General features: G+C 32.0%; 1 protein-coding gene across 4 annotated transcripts; it reads right to left on the reverse strand.

Annotated features, from left to right (window-relative positions):
* Positions 1-845: 845 nt before the first annotated feature.
* LOC111634651 (beta-neurotoxin Css9-like) lies at positions 846-27,975 on the reverse strand. Of its 4 annotated transcripts, none has more exons than XM_023379485.1 (2): positions 27,887-27,961; positions 846-1,124 (listed from the first exon to the last, which is right to left on the reverse strand). In XM_023379485.1, the coding sequence occupies exons 1-2, from the start codon at positions 27,927-27,929 to the stop codon at positions 916-918; spliced, it is 252 nt and encodes an 83-aa protein (XP_023235253.1). In that variant the 5' UTR covers positions 27,930-27,961; the 3' UTR covers positions 846-915. The 4 variants fall into 4 exon arrangements, 2 of the variants coding, with proteins under 2 accessions (XP_023235253.1, XP_023235252.1); XM_023379484.1 differs by lacking the exon at positions 27,887-27,961 and adding an exon at positions 1,560-1,636; XR_002758255.1 differs by lacking the exon at positions 846-1,124 and adding an exon at positions 26,616-26,888 and having other exon boundaries at positions 27,887-27,975.

Here is a 27,975-nt window from a genome sequence, read left to right on the forward strand (position 1 = left end):
GATGTTCCGTATCATTCGTATTAGTTCAGAAAAACGTGTATGTTTAGGCAGGGGGCGCGTGTATAACGTTTTTTTTTTCTTTTTTGATTGGTTTTGAAAACGAGCGGGAAAAAAGACGAAAACATGGCGTCTACGTATTGCATGGTGTGATGACGATTTTTTATCTGTTCAACTTGTATCGGTTCAGTTTATATTAAAAGTAACTAGGAGTGCTTATGCTTCGTTGTATCATTTGTCCGGAAACATTGCAAAGGCTCACTGACAGGCGGCCTTATAAAAGACAGCCATTCCTCCGAACTAAAGAATAATCACTCTTTATTTATCTTTGTTATAACACAATGCAACTTATTTGATTATTTTTATTTTAATTATTTAAACGTAGATTATTATTAAATTACAATTAACTCATTTTGATAAACCTATGACACTCGAGTAAAACGTTTCTTACATCTAATACTTTTTACTTAAAACACTTGAGTGAATTTAAAAAAATTGATTATTTTATTAGTAAAAATCATTTACTTTTTATATTATTACAGGTATCTGTTATCCGCTTAATTTTATGAACAAACAATTACTCTTTATGTGGATTAATTGTATTTTATGCCAGATGTGGTAACTTCAGCTTATCGTCTCTGTTTATAAATCTAAAATATTAATCATCGTATTTATTTTCTTCCATCGTCAATAAGAAATAAAATATTCAAAAATGAAACTTCTGATAATAATTTCATACTTTATAAAATAATGTGAGTAGGCATATTTACGGTGGGTGGAAATCCTTATATAAATTGAAATTAATTTTTGTCGATTGAGAAAGAAAATGTACAATTGAATTTAATACCTACAGCGATATGTGATTTTATTTTATAACACTACGAATGCATCATATTGAAAAATAATTGCGACATCATTTCAAGCTCTGCATTTGTTGGTTGCGCTTTCCCAAACTTTTGCCCATTCCGGAAGTCCCTCGCAATAACAAGCCAGTTTCAAAAAGTAGCAGTAACCCTTCTTTGCCTTCATAAATTTAACGCATATTATTTCACAATATCTACTACTGATTACACAATACTCTTTACATCCTTCATGATTCATCGGATATCCATCCTTGCTCTGAACTCCTGTGTAAAAGAAAAAAACATAAATTATTTCTTATTTCAGATTATTCACGTAGGAATTTTGTGAAAAATTTACTATTATTATACGTTAATTCTTAATCACGTTTAGTTATGGTGTACCTGTCACCCCTCTTTCTATTTCATTCAGGGTTAATACACGAACTAAGTTAACAATTTTTTCGAATTTCGAGTTGAAAACTATTGTTTATTCTTGCAGCATCTTGAATGGTATTATATCTAAATTTTAAGAGATTTTACATCTTATCAAATCAGATTTTTTATACTATCAATTACTACTCTCCTTAGTATAAAATAAAATATTTCAGTAATTTTTAAAGTCTGTCTAAACTTGCATCAATTATTCAAGGAAGTGTGATTCACTAATTAATTTTCAATTACAAAATCAATGTGCAAAAGCACTATGTAAACAATTCTCACCTATTATCATCAGAGAAGCGACCATTAAGATTAGAAGTTTCATTCTTGTTTTCAATTCTCTCTTCAAATCTGGACTAAAAAATGGGCAGTGTGAATTGAAATTCTCTCGATTTTGTTCATATTTATACCGATCGAACACAGTGCTGTCTTCTTCTTTCATTGGTCAATTCTCACATATGTTCCGTGTAATTCTCGATGTTTTATGAGCAATAGTTAAATATTACGAACTTCCTGCTATGTTTGTACAATTAATATCTATTTCAGCAAGGAAACCATTGTTTATTTTAAATTCACAAACAACGATTATTATTATTCATTGTATTCACAACACTTGTCTGTTATTGTCATTGCATTTATAGGAAACTAGGTGACACTCGAATGCGTAGTGTGGCATTATTTTATTCGTTTTCGATAGTTGAAATCATAAGATATAATATGAAATATTCTGTACATACTTATTACATTAATTATGTTCAATGAGATGTTAGAAATAAGTGAATAAGTTTATTTCAAATTATAATATTTGTTAAGTTGTCGCAGCAGACCGAATCTTTTCTTCCTGAAGTTTGTAATTAAAAATTAATTTATTTATTATGTTAAGTTTATTAAGAGATGATGACCTGGTTATCCTTAAAAAACCTCCCGGTAGGCTTCTCCCCTAGGCAGATCGCCTAAGTGTTGCGCTGTCATAATTTAATAAACAGGCAGATATTAAATACAGCTTTTCTGTAATAAAGTTATTTTAGTGCTTTATAGTTTTTTGTAATTATTCAATTGACTTTTCGGCTACACATGGTGGTTTGCGTGAAATTAAAGTGTGATGGGCGCAAAGTTTCGAGTAGAAAACTCTTAAATTTAATTTGCAAGACAAAATTGCAACACGAGCGATATACCACTTGGGTAAGGCGACACCCGGAAACACTAAGGGAAATCGGTTACTATTTGGATATTAGACATGTTTAGTTAATTACACATTTGTACAATGGCAATGGATTCATCAAAAATGCAATTATTCCGTCTCAAATATTCCTTTATTCCTTGTGAGGAGTGTATTGCTATTCGCTTTCACTCCTGAAGGAATCGAGAAACAGAAGATGGATCGCAAGGGACAGAAGAAGCAGCCTTATAGAAGACGGCCACCCGTCTCAATTAAATAATAATCACTCTTTAATTATCTTTGTTTAACACAATGCAACTTACTTGCTTATTTTATTTTAATTATTTAAACGTAGATTATAATTAAATTAGAATTAATTCATTTTGAAAAACCAATGAAACTCGAGTAAAACGTTTCTTACATTTAATACTTTCTATTTCAAACAATTAAGTGAATAAAAAGAAAAAAATGATTATNGTTTTATAAAAGATTTTAAGTGCTAATAACGAGTATTATCGTCTTAAAGTCCGTGCATACTGGAGATACACTATCTCCAGTGCCGTTATCTCCACACCCTTTTGACTTTTAACAGCCTCGAGTATTCTAATAATCGAAGCTCCTTGCCAAATTTGAAAAATGTTCGACAAAAAGCACGGGAGTCATTAAGCTTAAAAGAGTTTGAACACAATCGCGCCACACAAACTAATCATCATACATTGTAATTACAAAGCTAATTGCAATTACCTCGAAATTTTATTTTCTACAAGCGATCACACTGTATAGATATAAGTGTAACTTGAAGTGTGACACTACACAAGAAACAACATTCGTGACCCTAAGAAATTTCACTCTCCGTGTTTTTCGCAAATGTTCACGTTTTGAGACACGTGAACCCATAAAGTTAAAACACATGAAAGCATTTTGTATGTGTGTGAGCGCGTGAGTGAGTGTGTGAGTGTGTGTGTGTGTTAGTGTTTTTTTCGCTTAATATTTAAAAATGGGTAAACGTAAAGTAAACAAAATTTGCATGGTAGATTGTATATAAATGTCATTAATGCTAATAAATTTTGGTGGTTTAAAAGTCGAAGGGTTGGAGAGACAGAGGGGGGTCGTTTTTCATATCTCTGATATAGTCGAACTTAAAAATGTAGATCGTTATCGCCATTTTTAATGGTTTTAAAAACTCATCTCTATCCTCAAAATTTCTTAAATAAAATCACATAACAGATGGCACCAAAGACGTTTATTTATTACAGATAATTTTATAAAAGTAATTTTTTTGTATATCTCATTAGAGCGGGAAAGTTATGCAACCCGTTGCTGGAATATTTTAAATTAACTTTACTTATTTTTTCATCGTAATAACATAAATATTAATTGTTCGCGAACATCAGGAAATTCATAATATTTTATTATGATCCGTAAAATTTCGGAAATTACACAAAACGTAATTGAACACCTGTCAAAATAAACCAATGAAAGAAGAGAACATTTCAGAGTTTAATATAAATATGCCAAAATCGGAATAATTTAACTAAAGTTGTTTTTCTTTAATCAAAATTTGAAGAGACAATTTAATACGACAATGAAAGTTTTGATCTTGATCTTGATCATCGCTTCTGTCATGATAATGGGTAAGAATTTTTTAAGTATTAATTTTGCAATGAGATTTAGATAATTAATATGCACTGAAGTGGTTTTATTGTTTGAATTGCCAATATTTTGGGTGTTATATATATTATTGAGAATCAATATTATATACTTAAATTTACAATCGTACAATAGATAAATAAATAATAAATTATATTTAAATATTCATTAATTATAAGAATAGAGCGCAGGGAGAAATGTGGGGTTTAGTGTGATTCTACGAGTATATCAAAATTGTCAAGCTCCTCAAAAGAGTAAAGATAATGTTGATATTCGCAGTTTATTTAATAAATGAATATTGCTTTTAAACACAAATCTATAAATCAATAAATCTTTTAAACACAAATATTTTGCAATTAAGGAGTGGAAATGGACAGAGATAGCTGCGACAAATCACGATGCGCAAAATATGGATACTACCAAGAGTGTCAGGATTGTTGCAAGAAAGCTGGACATAATGGAGGAACCTGTATGTTTTTCAAGTGTAAATGTGCGTAAACTCGAAGATGAATTAATAATATCAAAGCTGTAAGCTATTTATGAAGTGAGAAATAAAGTTTTTGAAATTTTACGAAATTATCTATGAATTATTTGATAACGTTTTCGGTCTTTAAAACTAAGAAATTTAAGTTTTTTCGCATAAAATTTGACACGTGTATTAAGTTAAAGGCAAACCAACTGCCGTATAAGATCGCGCTATTATCCGACAATTATTATTTTCATTACTAATTAATTTGTCATGAAGGGAAATGTTACGCGCTATCTCGTAAAATGTCGATTTTACTTGTTATTAACATTTAAATTTTTTTATAAAACTTATTTCTACTCGCAAAATTAAGCTATTTGCCACTTTAGAANCGGAAGTCCCTCGCAATAACAAGCAAGTTTCCAAAAGTAGCAGTAACCCTTTTTTGCCTTCAGAAATGTAACGCATTGTATTTCACAATATCTATTATTGATTACACAAGAGATTTTACATCCTTCGTGATCCATCGGATATCCATCCTTGGTCTGGACTCCTGCGTAAAAGAAAAAACATTTATTTCTTATTTCTGATCATTCACGTAATGAATTTTGTGAAAAAATTTCGTATAATTACGCGTTGATTCTTTATCGTGTTTAGTTATGGTGTCATCTCTTTTTCTACTTCATTCAGGATTAATACACGAACTAAGTTAATAATTTCTTCGAATTTCGAGTTGAACACTATTCTTTATTCTTGCAGCATTTTTCTATAATCTTGAATTGTATTACATCTTTTTCAATCATATTTGTAATACTATCAATTACTACTCTCCTTAGTATAAAATAAAATATTTCCGTAATTCTTAAATTCTGTCTAAACTTGCGTCAATCATTCAAGGAAGGGTGATTCACTGATTAACTTTCAATTAAAAAATAAATGTGCAAAAGTATTATGTAAACAATTCTCACCTATTATCATCAGAGAAACGAAGATCAAGATCAAAAATTTCATTCTTGTGTTCAATTGTCTCTTAAAATTTTGACTGAAAATGAGCAATTTGTATTGAAATTCTCTCGATTTTGTTCATATTTATACCGATTCAACACAGCGCAGTCTTTTTTCATTGGTCAATTCTCACATATGTTCCGTGTAATTCACCATGTTTTATGGACATTAATTAAATAATACGAACTTCCTGGTTTTTCGAACAATTAATATACATTTCAGCAACGTAACAATCGTTCATTCAGAAACAACCATAATTATTTTCGGTTATATTCACTTATCGGAAACTCGCTAATACTCAAATGCATAGTGTGGCACAATTTGGTTTTTTTTTCCAGGGATGGTATCATAAGAAATAACGTGAAATACTCTGTACTTCTGTTCAAACAGGTATTAGAAATAAATGAATTAGTTTATTTCAAAATTTAATATTGGTTCTGTTGTCACTGTATTGCAGGATAATTTCGCTCCAGACCGAATTTTTTTTCTAGAGCTTCCATTTCCGATAGAGGAGTGTTATTGCTATTCGCTTGTCACTCCAGAAGAAACAGTTAGGAAGAGTTGGTCTTATAGAAGACGACCAAGCCGAGGAAGACAGGAGAGAGGTCACTAAGTAACCAAAGCCAGTTTTATAAGAGACGATCCCCGCGAGAAAGAGAGACAGAATGCCTTCCGGGAGGACTTGGAGGGAAACTGGCCCCTATTCAGGCGTCATTGGCAAGGAGGAAAACCCGGAAAAGACTCCGGTACCAGCTCGTCCGAGTGAGGCGCGAACCACCCCGATCGAACTACGGTGTTTAGGGTCTGGTCACCACCATGAAGCCGAGACGGAGTCCACTCAGCCATTTTCTAGAGCTTTATAAATTAAAAATTAATTTATTAATTATATTAAATTTATTACGAAATGACGGCTTAATCACTTACTTCTAGACAAATTACTATATATTAGTATTAAATTGTTCTAATATTGCCCAATAATGTACGGTCGACCCCCTAAAACACTATTGATAATTCCACTTTTTATGAAATCCATTTTGTACGAGTCACTTAGATTTTAAAAATACGTGTGCCGGGCTGTGAACGGCTCACGTATTTGTAAAATTTAAGTGACTCGTACAAGATGGAATTCTTATAAAATGAAATTATCAACAGTGTTATAGGGGGGTTGACTATAGTTCGTTTTTGCCTTAATTTGGCAACGATATTTATAATTTAAAATTACAATATAAAATTTAATATTTCTTTGTTGGCAGTATGAAAATTCAGGATTTGAAACAGTTACTGCACCACCTTTCTGCGCTTAGGAATGCAGAGCGTTCCAGGTGGGAGTCTAGTGCTCTAAAGATTCAGGACCGGATCAGGACAGGTTGAAGAACTCTCCATCTTTTTGTGGGTTAATTCATTTGGATATATCGTGCTTCATTGTATGTGGCGAACCCACAATGGGCATGCTGAAAATGTTCTCTTAATGCTTAGAGGATGAAAACAAATTTAACAATTCAACATTTATACAGTTGCTGTATTATTTAACTCGTTCACTAAATACTGTTCTCGTGGAATANGTAAAATCTGCTTTAATCTTTGTAAAACTAGTATATATTATAAATTAAAAGGTTAAAATATTCTAAAATCTTCTATTATAAACATGGTTCGATACAACACAACTGTAGAAAAATTTTTGCTGTTTCCTCCCCCTTTCCACCTTCCACCCCCTTTTTATTTTTTCTTATGCGCTGGTATCTTAAGTGTTGCCATGTATGACGTTCGATAGAAAAAAGGAAAAAATATTATTATATCTTCTCTTTTAGGCATATTTCGATACAACACAACTGTAAAAAATTTTTTAGCTGTTTCCTCCCCTTTTTACCTTCCACTCCCTTTTTGTTTTTTCTTATGCGCTGGTATCTTAAGTGTTGCCATGTATATTTTATAATTTTGTTCTTTTATAATGTTACATGGACAAAACGACATACATAGGCAACGGACATTTGCTGCTACTAAAGAACATCCATCGTCCTCTACTTTCGCTGTGTCTATTAAGGAGATTTCTTCAGTCCGAAAAGGACGTTTTTTAAGTGGTCAAAGAAAACGTAAGCCAAACACTCCACAAACAACTTTAATTTTAACTTCTACTCCTAATATGAAGGCAATTAAATCAAAAAATTAGCCCAAAGCTCCGCCTGAGAAAAGGAGACAAAACGTTACTAAAAAGTTACTTGAAGAAAACAGTGAAAAAGAAAATTTTCCTGATAACTCCCAAGATGACGAAGAGGACTGTCCATGCATATATTGCAATGATTTTTTTTTTTTTCGATCGAAGCCTGGAGAAGACTGGTTTTTAAATTGTTTGCGTTAACTTCACGCTTCTTGCGCTGACGTTTCTAAAAGAACCGAACGTTTCATTTGTAAACTTTGTCAGTAATTTAATAGTTTTTACGTGTATGTCATTTTCTCCTTATGTAATATACCATTTTCTCCATGGCATATGAACAAAATGGATTTTGGCTAATCTCGATTAAACTAACAATATTTTTTCCTATTATTTTTATATTATAAATGTTTATTATATTTCATAGGTAAAGAACCAAAGATAATTGGTGTAGAATATGACAGTGCTGTGATCTACCAATAAAGAATTGTGAACCTAAAATAAAACCATATGCCATTTTGTACGTATTTCCCCTATTTGTATGACCACACAAAATTCAAAAATATTATTTTATCATTTGAAACTTTCTTCGATTTANACAAGTGCGCCAAGAGATTGAATTCGGTTATATTGTTATTTTATTGCCCAAAACGTTCTTAGATTTATTATTTTCGATTTGATTGAATAAAGAGAAGGAAACGATCATTTTATAACCGTAACCCATTTAAATTATATATTAAAAGTATTAAAACATTTTATGAAAACACAATGACAATTTATGATGATGAATAATATTTCATGCCAGATGTGCAACGACTTCTATTGTATCGCTGATGTTTATATCCTTTTGTTATCACTTATAGTATTTATTTTATCGAAACAATAAACAGAGATAAAGACGTACAGATGAAACTTCTGATTAAAATTTCATAGTACCTAAAAGAAATTGTCTTATTTAAATGCATTTATTTTATTTCTATATTTCCAGTGTTATAGTTAAAGCTTTAAACACAGCCAGCGCTGCCATAACCTACCTTATTTATTGATCTTGAACTTTTAAACTCAAGAAGGCCAAAAATTGAAAAACATGTTTAAAAATTATGAGTTTATGTAGGCGTATATTTTTCGTTATATCTCAGAATTAAACGATGCAAAAATTCTATAAACTTGACAGGTAATTTGTATTTTATTGGTATATGTGCGTAATTGTTACTGGCCAAACCTTATTTCAGGCCAAACTAGTTTGTCCTAGGCCGAACTGATTTTTAATTATTATTCAAGTATATAAATTGTTAAAATAAAATTAAAAGGCAATCAATTAGATGAACAATTTTTATTCGAACATAGTCTAGTTAATTATAAAAAAACGGTATTGATTAGAAGTGACATAACACTTGTACAGAACTATAAAATAAAAATAAGCTAATCAGTACTTATCAGTTTGTACTGTATTTTTTATTAAATTAAGTCATGCACTTTTAAAGGTAATTAAATTTCAAAAATATTTTCAAAAATAATTTTTAGAGTCAAACTTAAATTAAAAAATGAACTTATTTGTGCTTCTTAGTGTAACATATAAAATATTTAATCTTTTATTTATTTTTACGGGGTGTACTGTGGTTACATTTCGAATTACACAAAATCATTCTTTTTTTTACACTGGCACCTATTTGTAGCATTGTTTTTGGAAGAGGTGCACCTCATAAAACCTTGTTCTGTCCCAACTGAATGTTCGGTAGCTGCAGTCCTTAGTGAGATTTGAACATCTTGATTAACATCACTTTCTTATAGAAATTTTTGAGTACAAAGATCGAATTCAGTTCTGTAATAAACAAATATTTTATTTTGACAAAATTACNTAGCTTTATAAATTAAAAATTAATTTATTAATTATATTAAATTTATTACGAAATGACGGCTTAATCACTTACTTCTAGACAAATTACTATATATTAGTATTAAATTGTTCTAATATTGCCCAATAATGTACGGTCGACCCCCTAAAACACTATTGATAATTCCACTTTTTATGAAATCCATTTTGTACGAGTCACTTAGATTTTAAAAATACGTGTGCCGGGCTGTGAACGGCTCACGTATTTGTAAAATTTAAGTGACTCGTACAAGATGGAATTCTTATAAAATGAAATTATCAACAGTGTTATAGGGGGGTTGACTATAGTTCGTTTTTGCCTTAATTTGGCAACGATATTTATAATTTAAAATTACAATATAAAATTTAATATTTCTTTGTTGGCAGTATGAAAATTCAGGATTTGAAACAGTTACTGCACCACCTTTCTGCGCTTAGGAATGCAGAGCGTTTCAGGTGGGAGTCTAGTGCTCTAAAGATTCAGGACCGGATCAGGACAGGTTGAAGAACTCTCCATCTTTTTGTGGGTTAATTCATTTGGATATATCGTGCTTCATTGTATGTGGCGAACCCACAATGGGCATGCTGAAAATGTTCTCTTAATGCTTAGAGGATGAAAACAAATTTAACAATTCAACATTTATACAGTTGCTGTATTATTTAACTCGTTCACTAAATACTGTTCTCGTGGAATATTATTAAAAATTAAATAATTTATTTTTAATAAGTGTACTTTTGTGAGGGCACAAAATTCAGTTGTATCATTTTATTATTTGAAACTTTCTTCAATTTATTACTTTATGCATGAAACAGTTAAATGTTTATTTTATTACTAAAAACTAATTTATATGCTAAGGGTAATAAAATATTTCTACTAAACGTGTATAAATAATTACTGTAGATACGATTATGAACCAGATGTCGAGATTTTTATTGTATTCGACATTGTATATATCCGCATGATCGTAAACTCAGTCGATGCATATTCATTTTATTGACAGACATTAAATATATTTTTCTCTAATAAATTCATTTTAATGTTTTATAAACTGTTTTGAAATTATTCAATTGAATCTTCAGCTTGCCAAGGTTNAAAACCTTGTTCTGTCCCAACTGAATGTTCGGTAGCTGCAGTCCTTAGTGAGATTTGAACATCTTGATTAACATCACTTTCTTATAGAAATTTTTGAGTACAAAGATCGAATTCAGTTCTGTAATAAACAAATATTTTATTTTGACAAAATTACATAACATACTTATGGTTTTTAGACCAAACAAGACGGCGTTTAACATTGAGTTTTCTTTCTACGAAGATCTTTATCAGACCTTCATTATAAGTAAATATTATACAAAAACCCTACGTGAAAAAATTCATAAAACTTGAAAACCTCTCCCAAATATAAAAACAATAATCATTGAAATCAGTTCAGATTTGACAGTGAAATAGAGTAACATAATAATTAAAAAATATTTTCTTTTTTTGAAATAATTTGAGAAAAAATAAATAATAAAATGCGTAACTATCCTGCAATCGAGTGTATGAAATATTCCATGCTTAGTTCTAATTTTGTACAGGTCATCATTGTTTATTTCAAGAACAACGCCAATAACATTTCTTAGATCACCCATTCCTCTGTCTACATCAGGAATCGGTCACATTATCTCTTACTTTAGCAGGTAGATGCGATTTGTCAGAAGCAGATTTAATTTTTTTTTGCCTGATTTTGAAAGTTTTCAGCAGCTTTTTGTTTTGCCTTTTGGATATCATTACCAATCTTAGATGTTTCGGTATCATTACCATCACTATCATCTTCTAAATCACTTTGATCATTTGTCTGTCTATGGCAGTGATTCTCAAACTTTTTCGATCCACCACCCCCTTTGTTCCATAAAGTTATACCCAACGCCCCCTAACCCATTTTCTCTTGTGTGAGAAAAGGATTGGAAATATTCTTAGGAAAACTTTTCTATGAATCTCACACTTTGTGCCCTTACTGTACATNTTGTTTATTTCAAGAACAACGCCAATAACATTTCTTAGATCACCCATTCCTCTGTCTACATCAGGAATCGGTCACATTATCTCTTACTTTAGCAGGTGGATGCGATTTGTCAGAAGCAGATTTCATTTTTTTTTGCCTGATTTTGAAGGTTTTCAGCAGCTTTTTGTTTGCCTTTTGGATATCATTACCAATCTTAGACGTTTCGGTATCATTACCATCACTATCATCTTCTAAATCACTTTGATCATTTGTCTGTCTATGCGTTAAATTGGGTTCAATAAGCTTTTGAAGGTCATCTTCATCTTGAATATCCTTTACTATTTCTGGTAGTACTGATGTCGTTGAAAGACAAACCTTGGGTTCAACTCCAAACAGCTTTGTAAGGCAATTGTTTTATACCCGTATGATAGGCCTTGTTTTTCATAAATTGTATATACCTCAAGCCTTCTGACTATTTCGTCGATTGATTATCTTTTAGCTAACAACTGATCAGGTTTTCGACGTCTTGGTTGGCTTTCTCGACAGAGCCCTGACTTTGGCTGTGCAGGGGTTTTCCATGCACTTAAGTTCTGGCCAAAGACTCGTCATTTCACATATTTGACGAATTCTCTTCCATTGTCTGACTGCAAAATACATGGCGCACCTATCGTCAAAAATATGTCATTCAAATGGTAGGCTACTTCTTCAGTTCGTTTAGTATGACAGATGTCATACTAAACGAACATCCAAGCCAGTGACCCAGATCATTATCAAAATACGTTTGATCCTGTGCACCGGAACCAAACGGTAGCGAAGATCCCCTTTATGCAAATATGGAATTAAGAAAACGATGTTATCAGAAGGATATGTCCAATTTTATTAACTGACATACCCTAATTTAATCTCAGCAGAATTTATCAAAGTGATTTCCCAAATGTCACAATGCGTTGCAAATTACACAAGTTTGCAATTATTTGCACTTTTATTTCTAAACCTGTAATCAAGAGTACAAAACTTAATAAACTTAATATAAGTATTTCAAAAAATTTTAGAAAAAGCATTACCTAGCATTGTTTTCTTATTATTTCCTACACTTGCGACCAGAATTGCTCTGGAGCACAGGTTCGAAAAATTATATGATTTACAGCATTCTCTACTAATAGCAAACAGTTAAATACAACTAATACGTGAATTTTATTCATGCGGAAATCTTAAAAAAGGTAGACTGCCATCTTGACAGCTCGACCATTCGGCCTCAAATACAGAATATTCAAAAAGATATAATTATTGTTTTAATTTTGGTTCATTTTGTATTAATATTGATCACAAATATGGCAAAACGCTTTATATTAATAAGAAACTATATGAACGAGGCGTTCAGCAAATTAAGCAGTAGAGATATTGGATTTAATGAAGCAAACTGATAATATAAAATTTCTAAACCAACTCTACGACGTCGTTTACGAAAATTAAACGAGAAAATCAAATTCGAAAGACTTAAAGTTCTGACAGAAAATATGTGGAAAGAGTTAGTTAATCATCTTCTTTACAATCATATATCTTCGGGCTTAATGCAGCTGAACTATGAAAACTGGAGNTTTTATCTATTCTAAAACGGCAAATAGCTTAATTTTGCTGGTAGAAATAACTTTTATAAAAGATTTTAAGTGCTAATAACGAGTATAATCGTCTTGAAGTCCGTGCATACTGGAGATACACTATCTCCGGTGCCGTTATCTCCACACCCTTTTGACTTTTAACAGCCTCGAGTACTCTAATAATCGAATCTCCTTGCCAAATTTCAGAAATGTTCGACAAAAAGCACGGGAGTCATTAAGCTTAAAAGAGTTTGAACACAATCGCGCCACACAAACAAAACGTCATACATCATAAAAACTAACATCCATACATACAGAAATTTGCATCCTTAGCAAAGTCATAACGTGGAGTTGATGACCAACAGTTTTTTAAAACTTCCATTTTTTGAGACGATGTCATACTAAACGAACGTCCAAGCCAGTGACTCAAATCATTATTAAAATACGTTTGATCCTGTGCACCGGAACCAGACGGTAGCGACGATCCCCTTTATACACTTAAAACAGCAATAGGTGCAGTTGTGCAAGTGCCAACATTCTGCTTCGATTTCTCTTCTCCGCCGCTATCACTTTCGCTACTACTTTTAACTAGTAGCAGAATAGAAAAATGTGTATTTTCACACAACATCCTTCATGAATTACAAATAATCAAAAGTTTCGTCTATATTATATTTGCATTTAATGTTTCAATAAATAAATACGTTGATGGATTACGTAGCCTAAGCAGTGTCAAAAAAACTCACCATATCTGTTATAAAGAACTATTTATACACGTATAATAAAGAATAATCCTCTGTTTATAAAATTCAGCAAAAGCTCTTTGTTGCCTTTAATAATATAGAATATAAATCAACTTTTTGAAATAGAAAGTAGTAAATATGAGAAAGTTTAGGCAATTAAATAATAATATAAATGAATTTAGTCTATTCACGCAAGTGGCATCGAATGGTAAAAACTAATTAATTCTAATGTAATAATAATTTTTATTTAAAGAGTTTAAACAAGAATAAACAAATACAATGAAAAATAGTAAAAAATTAGTCAGTTGTTTAGAAATATCGATTTTGTATATTTAGTGTGTTCAGAAAGATCAGCATTCATTCATAGAAAGATCAACGAATATAAATTATTCTTTAATTTAATTGATGTGGAATAATTGCATTGTTGATAATCCAGCAAATAAATCTGTTGTCTTAATATAAATATGGAATTAAGTAAACGATGTTATCAGAAGGATATGCCCGATTTTATTAACTGACATACCCTAATTCACATTCAGCAGAATTTATCAAAGTGATTTCCCAAATGTCACAATGCGTTGCAAATTACACAAGTTTGCAATTATTTGCAGATTCATTTCTAAATCTGTAATCACGAGTATAAAACTTAATAAACTTAATACAGTATAAGTATTTCAAAACGTTTTAGAAAAAGCATTACCGAGCATTGTTTTCTTATTAATTTTTTCTACACTTGCGAATTTTTTCTACAATTGCTCTGGAGCAAAGTTCGAAAAATTATATAATTTACAGCATTCTCTTCTAATAGCAAACAGTTAAATACAACTAATACGTGAATTTTATTCATGCGGAAATCTTAAAAAAGGTAGACTGCCATCTTGACAGCTCGACCATTCGGCCTCAAATACAGAATATTCAAAAAGATATAATTATTGTTTTAATTTTGGTTCATTTTGTATTAATATTGATCACAAACATGGCAAAACGCTTTATATTAATAAGAAACTATATGAACGAGGCGTTCAGCAAATTAAGCAGTAGTGATATTGGATTTAATGAAGCAAACTGATAATATAAAATTTCTAAACCAACTCTACGACGTCGTTTACGAAAATTAAACGAGAAAATCAAATTCGAAAGACTTAAAGTTCTGACAGAAAATATGTGGAAAGAGTTAGTTAATCATCTTCTTTACAATCATATATCTTCGGACTTAATGCAGCTGAACTATGAAAACTGGAGCTTCAATTGGCGAAAAATATAAATTACCAAATTGTTTTAATTCAGAAAACAGAATTGCAGGGAAATATGACAAAAAAGTTTATGAAAACTAATCTTTCTTTCTCTTTACGCACTCCAGAGGCAACCGCAATGGCTAGAGCAAGAAATAAAAGAAAATGAGCAGTTGAAAGATACAAACAATGGAAATTAAAATGAATAAAGCCAAAAAATGCCATTGATTTAATAATTTTTGTGCTGAAAATCATGAACATAACAAAATTCCATGCTTAAACGCAAGTGTGAGATCCGGAATTTTTGTGACGAAATTCCCGCTCCTTTATTAACAAAAATGTTAATTAATTAAACTCTCGTTTATGTAACGCCCTAGAAGAAAAAAAAAAACGATTTTTAGCCGGGATTGTGTAAACTTTCCGGTCCTAACTAACAACATCCATTGTTCTCTGCAGAACTTGCATCTCGTCTTGCAAGAAGGTTTACAGTTAGCATCTAAATGTCGTCATTTGTTGTAGATCCCAGGAACACCTATAACCTTTAACTTATGAACATCCGATCACGTGGTGAAAATTCACCACTAAAACCTATAAAAGACCGTTCTTACCCCCTCTCGGGAGAGTCGACGAACGAACGCAGGACTAACGACATCGCGCCGATCTTCTGAACCCGCCGAATTCCAATCTCCAATGAACCTCGAATTAAATCGTCGCTAAAGTCGCGATTATATATAGTTTGTGCCGAAACTAGATTATAACTACCTATTTGCTTGGATCGATATTTAAAGGCATCCACGTTCATAGTCGTCAAGGGGACGGCTATACAGAGGTATGAAAGAACTGTGAAACTCTCTCTAGGTCGGTATAGAACTTTGTGTCTCTAGGTCGGTATAGAAACGAACTTTGTATAGTCTTTTGTCATTTTGCTTATTTCTAATAAATTGTTATTTTATTTGTTATAAATATGGTAGACTCCTTTACTCGATCACGCTCTTCACCTTATCGTCGACCCCAACTTCTCTCCATCCACTCGCCTGATATTTGAGAGGCAATTAGACGTCCTGACAAGTAAACGGGAGCCTTACGTCCCCCGTATTCACACAAGACATGGGTGAATGACCTGTGTGCTGGAATTGACAAAAATATATAGAAATACGTTTGTAATGTTTGTAATAACTAAATACGCGACAGCGACCTAATAAAAGTATTTGTATTTAAATACATTACTTATGAAATATTAACTACAGTTGTTCTGTTTAATTTTATTCTTAGATACGACTTAACCTATAGGCGGTATGACTTATGAAACTGGTTTCTTTAGGCGTAGATTCTTTACTAGAATCTTTGTGCTTATAACTTAGTTATTTTTACTCACTAACAAGTACTAAAGAATTGTAAGGAATTATCATTTGAATGCTATCGAAGTCAAAATTTTATAAATTAAATCTATGTTTCTTAGTGATTATATTGAAGTTAATTTTACACGATTGAATAANAACTATGAAAACTGGAGCTTCAATTGGCGAAAAATATAAATTACCAAATTGTTTTAATTCAGAAAACAGAATTGCAGGGAAGAAATGACAATAAAGTTTATGAAAAATAATCCTTCTTTCTTTCTACGCACTCCAGAGATAACCGCGATGGCTAGAGCAAGAAAAAAAAATGAGCAGTTGAAAGATACAAACAATGGAAATTAAAATAAATAAAACCAAAAAAAGCCATTGGTCTAATAATTTTTGTGCAGAAAATCATGAAGAAAAGAAGATTCCGTGCTTAAACGTAAGATATGGGTGAATGACCTACGTGCTGGAATTGATAAAAAATATAGAAATATGTTTGTAATGTTTGTAATAACTAAATATGCGACAGTGACATAATAAAAATATTTGTATTTAAATACATTACTTATGAAATATTAGCTTCAGTTGTTCTGTTTAATTTTGTTCTTAGGTACGAATTAGCCTATAGGCGGTATGACTTATGTAACTGATTTCTTTAGTCGTAGACTCTTTACTAGAATCATTGTGCTTATAACTTAGTTATTTTTACTTACTAACAAGTACTAAAGAATCCTAAAAAATTATCANTATTATTTTATTGTGGTTAAGCATGTTCTATTGGTTTAATTTAAACCTATGTTCTAATTTGGTTAATTTTGAACGTGTTCGATTTTGAATTAGAGTCGAACAATGTTAACCTGACGATGGCCCATAAATTGGGTTGAAAACGTTTGTTTTGTTTAATAAATATATGTTCTCAGCAAAAAGGTGTGTTGGGTGTATCTAATATATTGCTTAAGAGGCTGAGTCGGAGTAAGTGAACATAAATCATTCTTTAATTGATGTGGAATAATTGCATTGTTGATGATCCAGCAAATGAATTTGTTGTCTTAATATAAATATGGAATTAAGTAAACAATGTTATCAGAAGGATATGCCCAATTTTATTAACTGATATACCCTAATTCACTCTCAGCAGAATTTATCAAAGTGATTTCCCAAATGTCGCAATGCGTTGCAAATTACACAAGTTTGCAATTATTTGCAGATTCATTTCTAAATCTGTAATCACGAGTATAAAACTTAATAAACTTAATACAGTATAAGTATTTCAAAACGTTTTAGAAAAAGCATTACCGAGCATTGTTTTCTTATTAATTTTTTCTACACTTGCGAATTTTTTCTACAATTGCTCTGGAGCAAAGGTTCGAAAAATCATATAATTTGCAGCATTCTCTTCTAATAGCAAACAGTTTAGTATAACTAATTAGTGAATTTTATTCATACAGAAATAAAAATTAATCAGAATAAATTCATTATTTGTTTTCCTTTAAATTTTAGAAAAAGCATTACCGAGCATTGTTTTCTTATTAATTTTTTCTACACTTGCGAATTTTTTCTACAATTGCTCTGGAGCAAAGGTCGAAAAATTATNGTGAGGATGATCTAGGGTTGTTTGCGTGTGGGTGTGGCAGAGGTGACACGGATGACAGGAATCTCACAAAAACCCGTTTACTTTAAACATAAAAGTAAACTTACACTAAGGAACAAAAATGTTCTTTATACAATTGGAGGTTCGAATTGTCGATGGTGTTCCTAATGTTGCTCGAAGGAAGGCCTGGGGACAACGGCAGATGTGGAGATTCCTCAGTCGGTGTCGGCGGTCTGAGTCCGTAGCCACTAGTTTCAAGTTGGGTGCAATCGACGGAAAACTGCTTTTTCTCGTTGATTAACCGTGTGCAGGTGCACAAGTTTCGGAAAGTCAAAGACCTTGAAGATCCGGGATTATATCAATCTCCGTTCTTTGTTTTGTTTTCTTCTGATTGGCTCCACGTCCATTTTTTCTCGGTCCCCGATTAGTCTCTCGTCTGTCTCTAAGCGAAAGACGATTCCTATTCGAGTCACTAGAAAGATCCGCTTCGAAGAATCTACTTGACACCATCCGTTACTCTGGATGCAACATGATGGAACTTTGAAACTTGCATTCATATTTTCCACCATTGTTGTCTAGTCTGTGACGCTTTTGAAATTTAACGGCACGACGCGATGTCTATTTTCATCATTAACCTTTCCTCTTTTCAAAATTTCTATGTTCTAATTATTTGCATATGAGCAACTTGTCAGTGGTCCATCTCTACTGGAAGTCATTTGTTTACAAATATTATTTATAATTATTGCGTTCTGTTTACATCAATAGAGTTTTATTCTTGTCGCGGTTTCATATGACTAGAACAACTAATTCGATCTTTGATCGGTTTTTAACAATAGACGATTTTTTCTAGTTTCGTTTTGATAAATTTCTAATAATAAAAGCCAAATTCAAAACGAGATACAAGACGTAGTTGAATTTTCACAAAAACGTTTATATTACGAGTAAAACGTACGTACAGTTACAAAAATTCACAAACAACAATTACAATGCTTCAGGTGTAACAAAGTTCAAATACTTTTAAGCCACGACAAAAGGTCCATTAAAAAGGATACCTTGTGACGAACTCCTTCAAACGTTAGCTACTGCACAGCAAAACGAAACAAGCTTCTAGGCAAGCTTAGGCGAAGCTAGACGAACGTGAGTACCCTTGATGATTCTTAGGCGAACTAAACTTCCCGCCTAAACTTAATCCTTTTATACGGATTGAGGCAAATGGAATTCCACCAATCAGCGCTTAGTAGCGCTATCGGACGTCTACTGGTCGTACGATGTCTTCCAGCCAATCCGCGGTCGAGTTTCCAAAGTCGCCTGATCGCCGTTTCCATGGTGACAACCGTCCTTCGTTTGAAAATACGGAAAAGCGCGGGAAATCGTATGTCGGACGATTTTATCCCGACAATAAACGTTTAACTTCAACCCGTCTTTGGAACCTCATAAATGCAATCATTGCCACCTTGTGGGCACGCTGATCCAACATTAACTTATAGTAGAAATTTAACGTCGTACAGAGTTTGAAGGTTTTGCATAATATACGGTGCCCTTTTTTATAGGCAGTGCGTTTCATTTGCATATCTTGCGGATGCAACTGAATACAAACTTTGAAATCTTATGCGATGGAACAATGCCCGTAATAAGCGAAACAGATTAAAACTTTCATCGGAGTTTCCATAATAATTCCTCTAGTAACGCTGAGATCAAAATGCAGAAGACCATTAAAACAGAATTTATTCATTCCACTGAATAGCGTGGTTGAGGCCGAAGTTTTAAACGTGAAAACGTGTACTTCGGACGTTCAGTGTCGCTTTGCTGTATGACTAGAAGTATGGATAGTCAGTGAAATCATGCTCAACATTCTAGACACCATTGTCAAACTTCTAGGCTTACAGGAAAGCGGCGCTGAACGTCGGAAGTACACGTTTTCGCGTACAAAACTTCGGCCTCAATTTCACTAACGTTTACGTATTAATCTGCTAATTGTATTTGCATACGTACTGTTGTTAGTTGAAATCCGTATTAATTCATCCTTCACCGTGTGTAAATTACTTTTTGTCTTCACATATTTATAACGCTTATTTGTATCGGGCAAATCTTGCTATGTTAAGCATGAAAATGCACAACTCTACTATGGAAACATGCATAATCCGATTCGTGTCGTAGACTCCAGCGATAGATCTCCTTAAATACATTTCGGTTGTTCATCTCTTTCCACTAAGCTGTTTTCGCGCAAGTAAATGAACTTACTTGTATTATTTTCACAAATTACACGTGTTCTGTGCGCTTTGGTGAACATGTTACCATTAACAATTATACAAAATATGGTGAAATTGTTAATAAAAGAACAGGTAATTTAAATTTTTTCTGCCTCGCATTGTTTTTTGTACCTAAAACGACTTCGTACATAATAACAGTATGGCGAGTTATAAAAAACTAAGTTTGATATGTCCGTCATATGATCGTTTTAATTAATACAGAAAACAAAATTGCAGGGAAGAAATGACAAAAAAAGTTTATGAAAAATAATTTTTTGTCATTACTCTTTATGCACCGACACAATCTCGATGCCATGAGCAAAAAAATAAAAGAAAATGAGCAGTTGAAAGATACAAACAATGGAAATTAAAACGAATAAAGCCAAAAAAGAAAAGCCATTGATCTAATAATATTTGTGCAGAAAATCATGAAGAAAACAAGATTCCGTGCTTAAACGTAAGACATGGTTGAATGACCTATGTGCTGGAATTGACAAAAAAATATAAAAATATGTTTGTAATGTTTGTAATAACTAAATATGCGACAGCGACCTAATAAAAATATTTGTGTTTAAATACATTACTTATGAAATATTGGCTTCAGTTGTTCTGTTTAATTTTATTCTTAAGTACGACTTAACCTATAGGCGGTATGACTTATATAACTGGTTTCCTTAGTCGTACCGATTTTAACTTAATTACTTTTGTTAATTTCATATAAAAAGAAACAGATGTTTCGAACTTTATCATAATAAGTATCAACAATGTTCACAAAAGTTTTGAATAAAACAAATAATTATTGTTTATTCCAGGGGTGGCCAACTTTTGTGTACATAAGATCTACTTTTTATCTTAAAAATGTGTTGCGATCGACTTGTTGTCAAAAGGATAGCCTAAGTGGCGAGGGGGAGGTGTAAAATACATACTATGTTTAGATAGGTAAGATAAGCCACAATTTAATTTAAAACATGAAGAAAAGGTACTTACATTGTAAACAGAAGAAAAATTAAAACTCAACATTGTCACTTTCGGGGACCACCACTTCACTCTTCCTCTTTCTACTGTGTCCCGACCAGTCTCTCTGTCCCTCTTCCCACCTTTTTGTTTTTTGGTTTTACGATCCTTTGTCTACATTTCTTATTCTCCTTTTACAACTGTATGCAAATGAATAGCACATGGACCGACAAAACCGCATCTGAGGGAGGACGCAGTGGTCCAATATCACTACATTTGCGTTTGAGCGTTACGTTCGGTTTCGAGTGTAACACATTAATTAAACACATCGCGAGCGATCGACCAAAATTAGCATCGTGATAGACCGGTCGATCGCGATCGACTTGTTGGCCACCCCTGGTTTATTCAATACATTCAACAATGTATACTTGTTTTTTCTCATGGGACAAGACTTGAGCAATCTTCCCCTTCATGTAGTAGCTAGCGTATAGAAACCACGATAAAACTATGACTGCCATAAGATTAAAATAATGTTCAATAAACAAAAAATTCATTTAACGTTAATCATAAATGGCCGAAATGATACAATGCCAAATTTAAATGCGGGATTTCATCTTACGAAAGTCCACCAGTGACCGAGCAACTAAAACCATTGCATAATTGCAGTTGGTCCTCGTTTCGCGTCTAACCAATGGGTTATACTGAATTTTTACGGATTTTTTAAGGTGTATTAATTAAATACAACTAACTTAACCACAGAGAATTATTTCAGATAAGGCAGATTCTCCGTGCATTACGTTGCTATATCCGATTAAACATATAGTCATCCGAATATCATTATTTATATCCAATAAAAGTCGTCAACTAAATGAGCAGTCGCATTTCCAAACACACTTTACTAGAATCTGTGTGCTAGAATATTTTTACTTACTAACAAGTATTAAAGAATTTTAATGAATTGCCACTTGAATACTATCAAAGTCAAAGTTTTATTAATTAAATCTATGTTTCTTACTGATTAAATTAAAGTTAATTTTCCACGATTGAATAAGAAAATGTACAATTGAATTTAATATGTGCAGTGATATGTAATTTTATTTTATAAGACTACAATTGCATCAAACTGAAAAACAATTGCGACATCGTTTCAAACTCTAAATTTACTAGTTGCTTTGTATTAAGCTTTGTCGTCGGGAAGTCCCTGACAATAGCATGACATAGCCAAAAAATAGCAGTACCCCGACTTCGCCTTCAGTTGAACGCACTCCTTATTACAATAGCTACTATCCAATAAACAAGGAATTGCATTTCCGTCTTTTCTTTTCCCATACGCATCCTTACTCTGGACTCCTGTGTAAAAGAAGAAATACGAATTATTTCTTATTTCAGGTCATTCACGTAAAAATTTTGTTAAGAAGAACGCTTATTTTGTNATCGTCATTAAAAATCAAGAATTACACAAAACAGTACAGTACATTATTCTTTTTTCTTAACTTTTTCTGCCCTGTGGGCACTAAAAGAATCTCTTTTTGCGAGCCCATTATGGGATCGGCCAGGCCCGTAATGGGCCGAGTGGGAAAAGACTGAGCCAAATATAACCGAATGGACCACCCGAAAAGTTCCTGGAAATTATTTGACCCGTCCGTATTCCCCAAAGCGGTGTCTGCCATCTTGACAGCTCGACTATCCGGCCTCAATACAGAATATTCAAAAACATATAACTATTGTTTTCATTTTGATTCATTTTGTTTTAATATTGATCACAAATATGGCAAAACGCTTTATATTAATCAGAAACTATATGGACGAGGCGTTAAGCAAATTAAACAGTAGTGATATTAGATTTAATGAAGCAAACTGACAATATAAAATTTCTAAACCAACTCTACGACGTCGTTTACGAAAATTAAACGAGAAAATGAAATCCAAAAGGCTTAATGTTCTGACAAACAATATGTGGAAGGGGTAAGTTAATCATCTTTACAATCATAAATCTTCGGGCTTAATGCAGCTGAACTATGAAAACTGGAACTTCAATTGGCGAAAAATATAAATTACCAAATCGTTTTAATACNTGTTATGATTATTAATTATTCCAAAAAACTAGGAAATTCGTAAAATATTTTATCGTCATTAAAAATCAGGAATTACACAAAACAGTACAGTACATTACTTTTTTTTGTTAACTCTTTTTGCCCTGTAAGCACTAAAAGAATCTCTTTTTGCAAGCCCATTATGGGTTCGGCCAGGTTCGTAATGGGCCGAGTGGGAAAAGACAGAGCCCGATATATCCGAATGGACCACCCAAAAACTTGCTGGAAATTATTTGACACGTCCGGATTCGATTCTGGGTCCCCAAAGCGGTAGTTCGCCACCTTGACAGGTCGACCATCCGGCCTCAAAACATAACATTCAAAAAGATATAATTATTGTTTTAATTTTGATGCATTTTGTTTTAATATTGATCACAAACATGGCAAAACGCTTTATATTAATCAGAAACTGTATGAACGAGGCGTTAAACAAATTAAACAGTAGTGATATTGGATTTAATTAAGCAAACTGATAATATAAAATTTCTAAACCAACTCTACGACGTCGTTTACGGAAATTAAACGAGAAAATCAAATTCGAAAGGCTTAAAGTTCTGACAAAAAATATGTGGAAAGAGTTAGTTAATCATCTTCTTTACAATCATATATCTTCGGGCTTAATGCAGCTGAACTATGAAAACTGGAGCTTCAATTGGCGAAAAATATAAATTACCAAATCTTTTTAATACAGAAAACAGAATTGCAGAGAAGAAATGACAAAAAAGTTTATGAAAAATAATCCTTCTTTTTTTTACGCACTCCAGAGACAACCGCAATGGCTAGAGCAAAAAATAAAAAAAATGAATAGTTGAAAGATACAAACAATGGAAATTAAAATAAATAAAGCCAAAAAAAGCCATTGGTCTAATAATTTTTGTGCAGAAAATCATGAAGAAAACAAGATTCCGTGCTTAAACGTAAGACATGGGTGAATGACCTATGTGCTGGAATTGACAAAAAATATAGAAATATGTTTGTAATGTTTGTAATAACTAAATATGCGACAGTGACCTAATAAAAATATTTGTATTTAAATACATTACTTATGAAATATTAGCTTCAGTTGTTCTGTTTAATTTTATTCTTAGATACGACTTAACCTATAGGCGGTATGACTTATGTAACTGATTTCTTTAGTCGTAGACTCTTTACTAGAATCTGTGTGCTTATAACTTAGTTATTTTTACTTACTAACAAGTACTAAAGAATTCTAAAAAATTATCATTTGAATACTATAAAATTCAAAGTTTTATTAATTAAATCTATGTTTCTTAGTGATTATATTGAAGTTAATTTTACACCATTGAATAAGAAAATGTACAATTGAATATAATATCTGCAGAAATATGTAATTTTATTTTATAAGACTACAATTGCATCAAATTAAAAAACAATTGCGACATCATTTATAAACTCTGCATCTGTTGGTTGCTTTTTCCCAAATTATGGCGTTGTCGGGAAGTCCCTCGCAATAGCATGACAGAGACAAAAAATAGCAGTAACCCGACTTCGCCTTCAGTTCAACGCACTCTCTATTACAATAGCCAGTAGAAAATAAACAACTGTATTTACATCCGTCACTTCCAATCGGATACCCATCTTTGGTCTGAACTCCTGTGTAAAAGAAGAAACATTAATTATTTCTTATTTCAGATCATTCATATAAAAATTTTGTGAAAAAGCACGCTTATTTTGTTTAATTATTCGTGGATTGTATGTCAATTTTAGTTATGGTGTACCTGTGATCTCTCTTTCTCTTTCGTCCAGAATTTAAAGCTAATTTTTATTCTTGCAGCATTTTTCTATAATCTTGAATTGTATTATGTCTACATATTATGAGATTTTACATCTTATCCAATCAGATTTGTTATACTATCAATCACTAACCTCTTAGTATAAAATAAAATATTCCTATAACTCTTAATGTCTGTCTGAACATGAATNAAATAATTACTGTAGATACGAATTTGAACCACGTGTCTGGATTTTTATTGTATTCGACATTGCATATATCTGCATGATCGTAAACTCAGTCGATGCATATTCATTTTATTGACAGACATTAAATATATTTTTCTGTAATAAATTCATTTTAATGTTTTATAAACTGTTTTCTAATTATTCAATTGACTCTTCAGCTTGTCAAGATTGTTTGCCGAAAAAGTAAGTGGGATGGGCGCAAGGTTTCGAGTAGAAAGCGCTTGAATGTAATTTCCAAGAAAGAATTGCAACACATGAGCGATCTACGAAAACAAAGGCGGCAGAAGAGTAAACTAAAAGAAATCGACCAAAATTTTGATATTCGACACGTGAAGAAAACTCGGTAAATTTACTGGCTACACCCTCTTTAATTGGGCGCGAACTTTGCATCCGCTACTAATATTTGACAATTTTATCCACTCGGCGACTGACATACCGAGATTTCCATTTTGAAACTTTTCTTCAGTAATACTACATTTGATACCGTGTTTCCCCGAAAATAAGACAGTGTCTTATATTAATTTTTGCTCTGAAAAAGGCGCTAGGTCTTATTTTCAGGGAATGTNATGAGCAGTGTGAATTGAAATTCTCTCGATTTTGTTCATATTTATACCGATTCAACACAGCGCAGTCTTTTTTCATTGGTCAATTCTCACATATGTTTAAACAGATATTAGAAATAAGTGAATTAGTTTATTTCAATTATAATATTAGTTTAGTTGGCACACTATTGCCGGATAGTCTCGGTCCAGACCGAATTTTTTTTCTAGAACTTTAGAAATTAAAAATTAATTTATTTCTTAAGAGATGACGGATTGATCACTTAGTTCTAGACAAATTACTTTATAATTCGGTACTGAAATTACATTTAATATCGACCGAGAACGTAGTTCGTTTTTCCTTAATTTGTGCAACGTTATTCATAATTTAAAATTAAAATATGAAATTCAATATTTTTCTGTTGGCATTATAAAAATAGTCTTTTTGTGGGTTGATTCATTTGGATATATCGTGTTCTATTGTATGTGTCGAACCTACAATGGGCATGCCGAAAAGGTTCTTATAATGCCTACAGGATGAAAACAAATTTAACAATTTATCATTTAGACAGTTGCTGTATTATTTAAGTCGTCTAATAAATACTTTTTTGGTGGAATATTATTAAAAATTAAATAATTTATTTTTAATAAGTGTACTTGTGTGACGACTCAAAATTCAGATGTNAGTTAATTTTCCACGATTGAATAAGAAAATGTACAATTGAATTTAATATGTGCAGTGATATGTAATTTTATTTTATAAGACTACAATTGCATCAAACTGAAAAACAATTGCGACATCGTTTCAAACTCTAAATTTACTAGTTGCTTTGTATTAAGCTTTGTCGTCGGGAAGTCCCTGACAATAGCATGACATAGCCAAAAAATAGCAGTACCCCGACTTCGCCTTCAGTTGAACGCACTCCTTATTACAATAGCTACTATCCAATAAACAAGGAATTGCATTTCCGTCTTTTCTTTTCCCATACGCATCCTTACTCTGGACTCCTGTGTAAAAGAAGAAATACGAATTATTTCTTATTTCAGGTCATTCACGTAAAAATTTTGTTAAGAAGAACGCTTATTTTGTTTAATTATTCGTGGATTGTATGTAAATTTTTATTATGGTGTACCTGTCACCCCTCTTCCTCTTTCGTTCAGAATTTAAAGCTAATTTTTATTCTCACAGCATTTTTCTATAATCTCGAATTCTATTATGTCTACATATTAAGAGATTTTACATCTTATTTAATCAAATTTGTTATACTATCAATCACTAACCTCTTAGTATAAAATCAAATATTCCTATAACACTTAAAATCTGTCTAAACTTGAATCAAACATTTAAGGAGGGGTAATTCACTGATTAATTTTCAATTAGAAAATTAATGTGCAAAGTATTGTGTAAACAATTCTCACCTATTATCAGCAGAGAAGCGACGATTAAAATCAAAAGTTTCATTCTTGTCTTCAATTCTCTCTTGAAATTTCGACTAGAGATGAACAATTTGAATTGAAATTCATTCAATTTTGTTCATATTTATACCTATTTAACACAGTGCTGTCTTCTTTCATTGGTCAATTCTCACATATGTTCCGTGTAATTCCAGATCTTTTATTAGCAATAGTTAAATATTACGAACTTCCTGGTATGTTTGTACAATTAATATCTGTTTCAGCAAAAAACCATTGTCTATTTTAAATTCACCAACNTGGTGTACCTGTCACCCCTCTTCCTCTTTCGTTCAGAATTTAAAGCTAATTTTTATTCTCACAGAATTTTTCTATAATCTCGAATTCTATTATGTCTACATATTAAGAGATTTTACATCTTATCCAATCAAATTTGTTATACTATAAATCACTAACATCTTAGTATAAAATCAAATATTCTTATAACTCAAAGTCTGTCTAAACTTGAATCAAACATTCAATGAGGGGTGATTCACTGATTAATTTTCAATTACAAAATCAATGTGCAAAAGTTTTATGTAAACAATTCTCACCTATTATCAGCAGAGAAGCGACGATCAAGATAAAAAGTTTCATTTTCGTTTTCAGTTCTCTCTTGAAATCTGGACTAAAAGATGAGCAG

Source organism: Centruroides sculpturatus, unplaced genomic scaffold (assembly GCF_000671375.1).
Source record: "Centruroides sculpturatus isolate CEXI.00-Female unplaced genomic scaffold, Cexi_2.0 scaffold899, whole genome shotgun sequence".
In the NCBI taxonomy this organism is placed as follows: Eukaryota; Metazoa; Arthropoda; class Arachnida; order Scorpiones; family Buthidae; genus Centruroides; species Centruroides sculpturatus.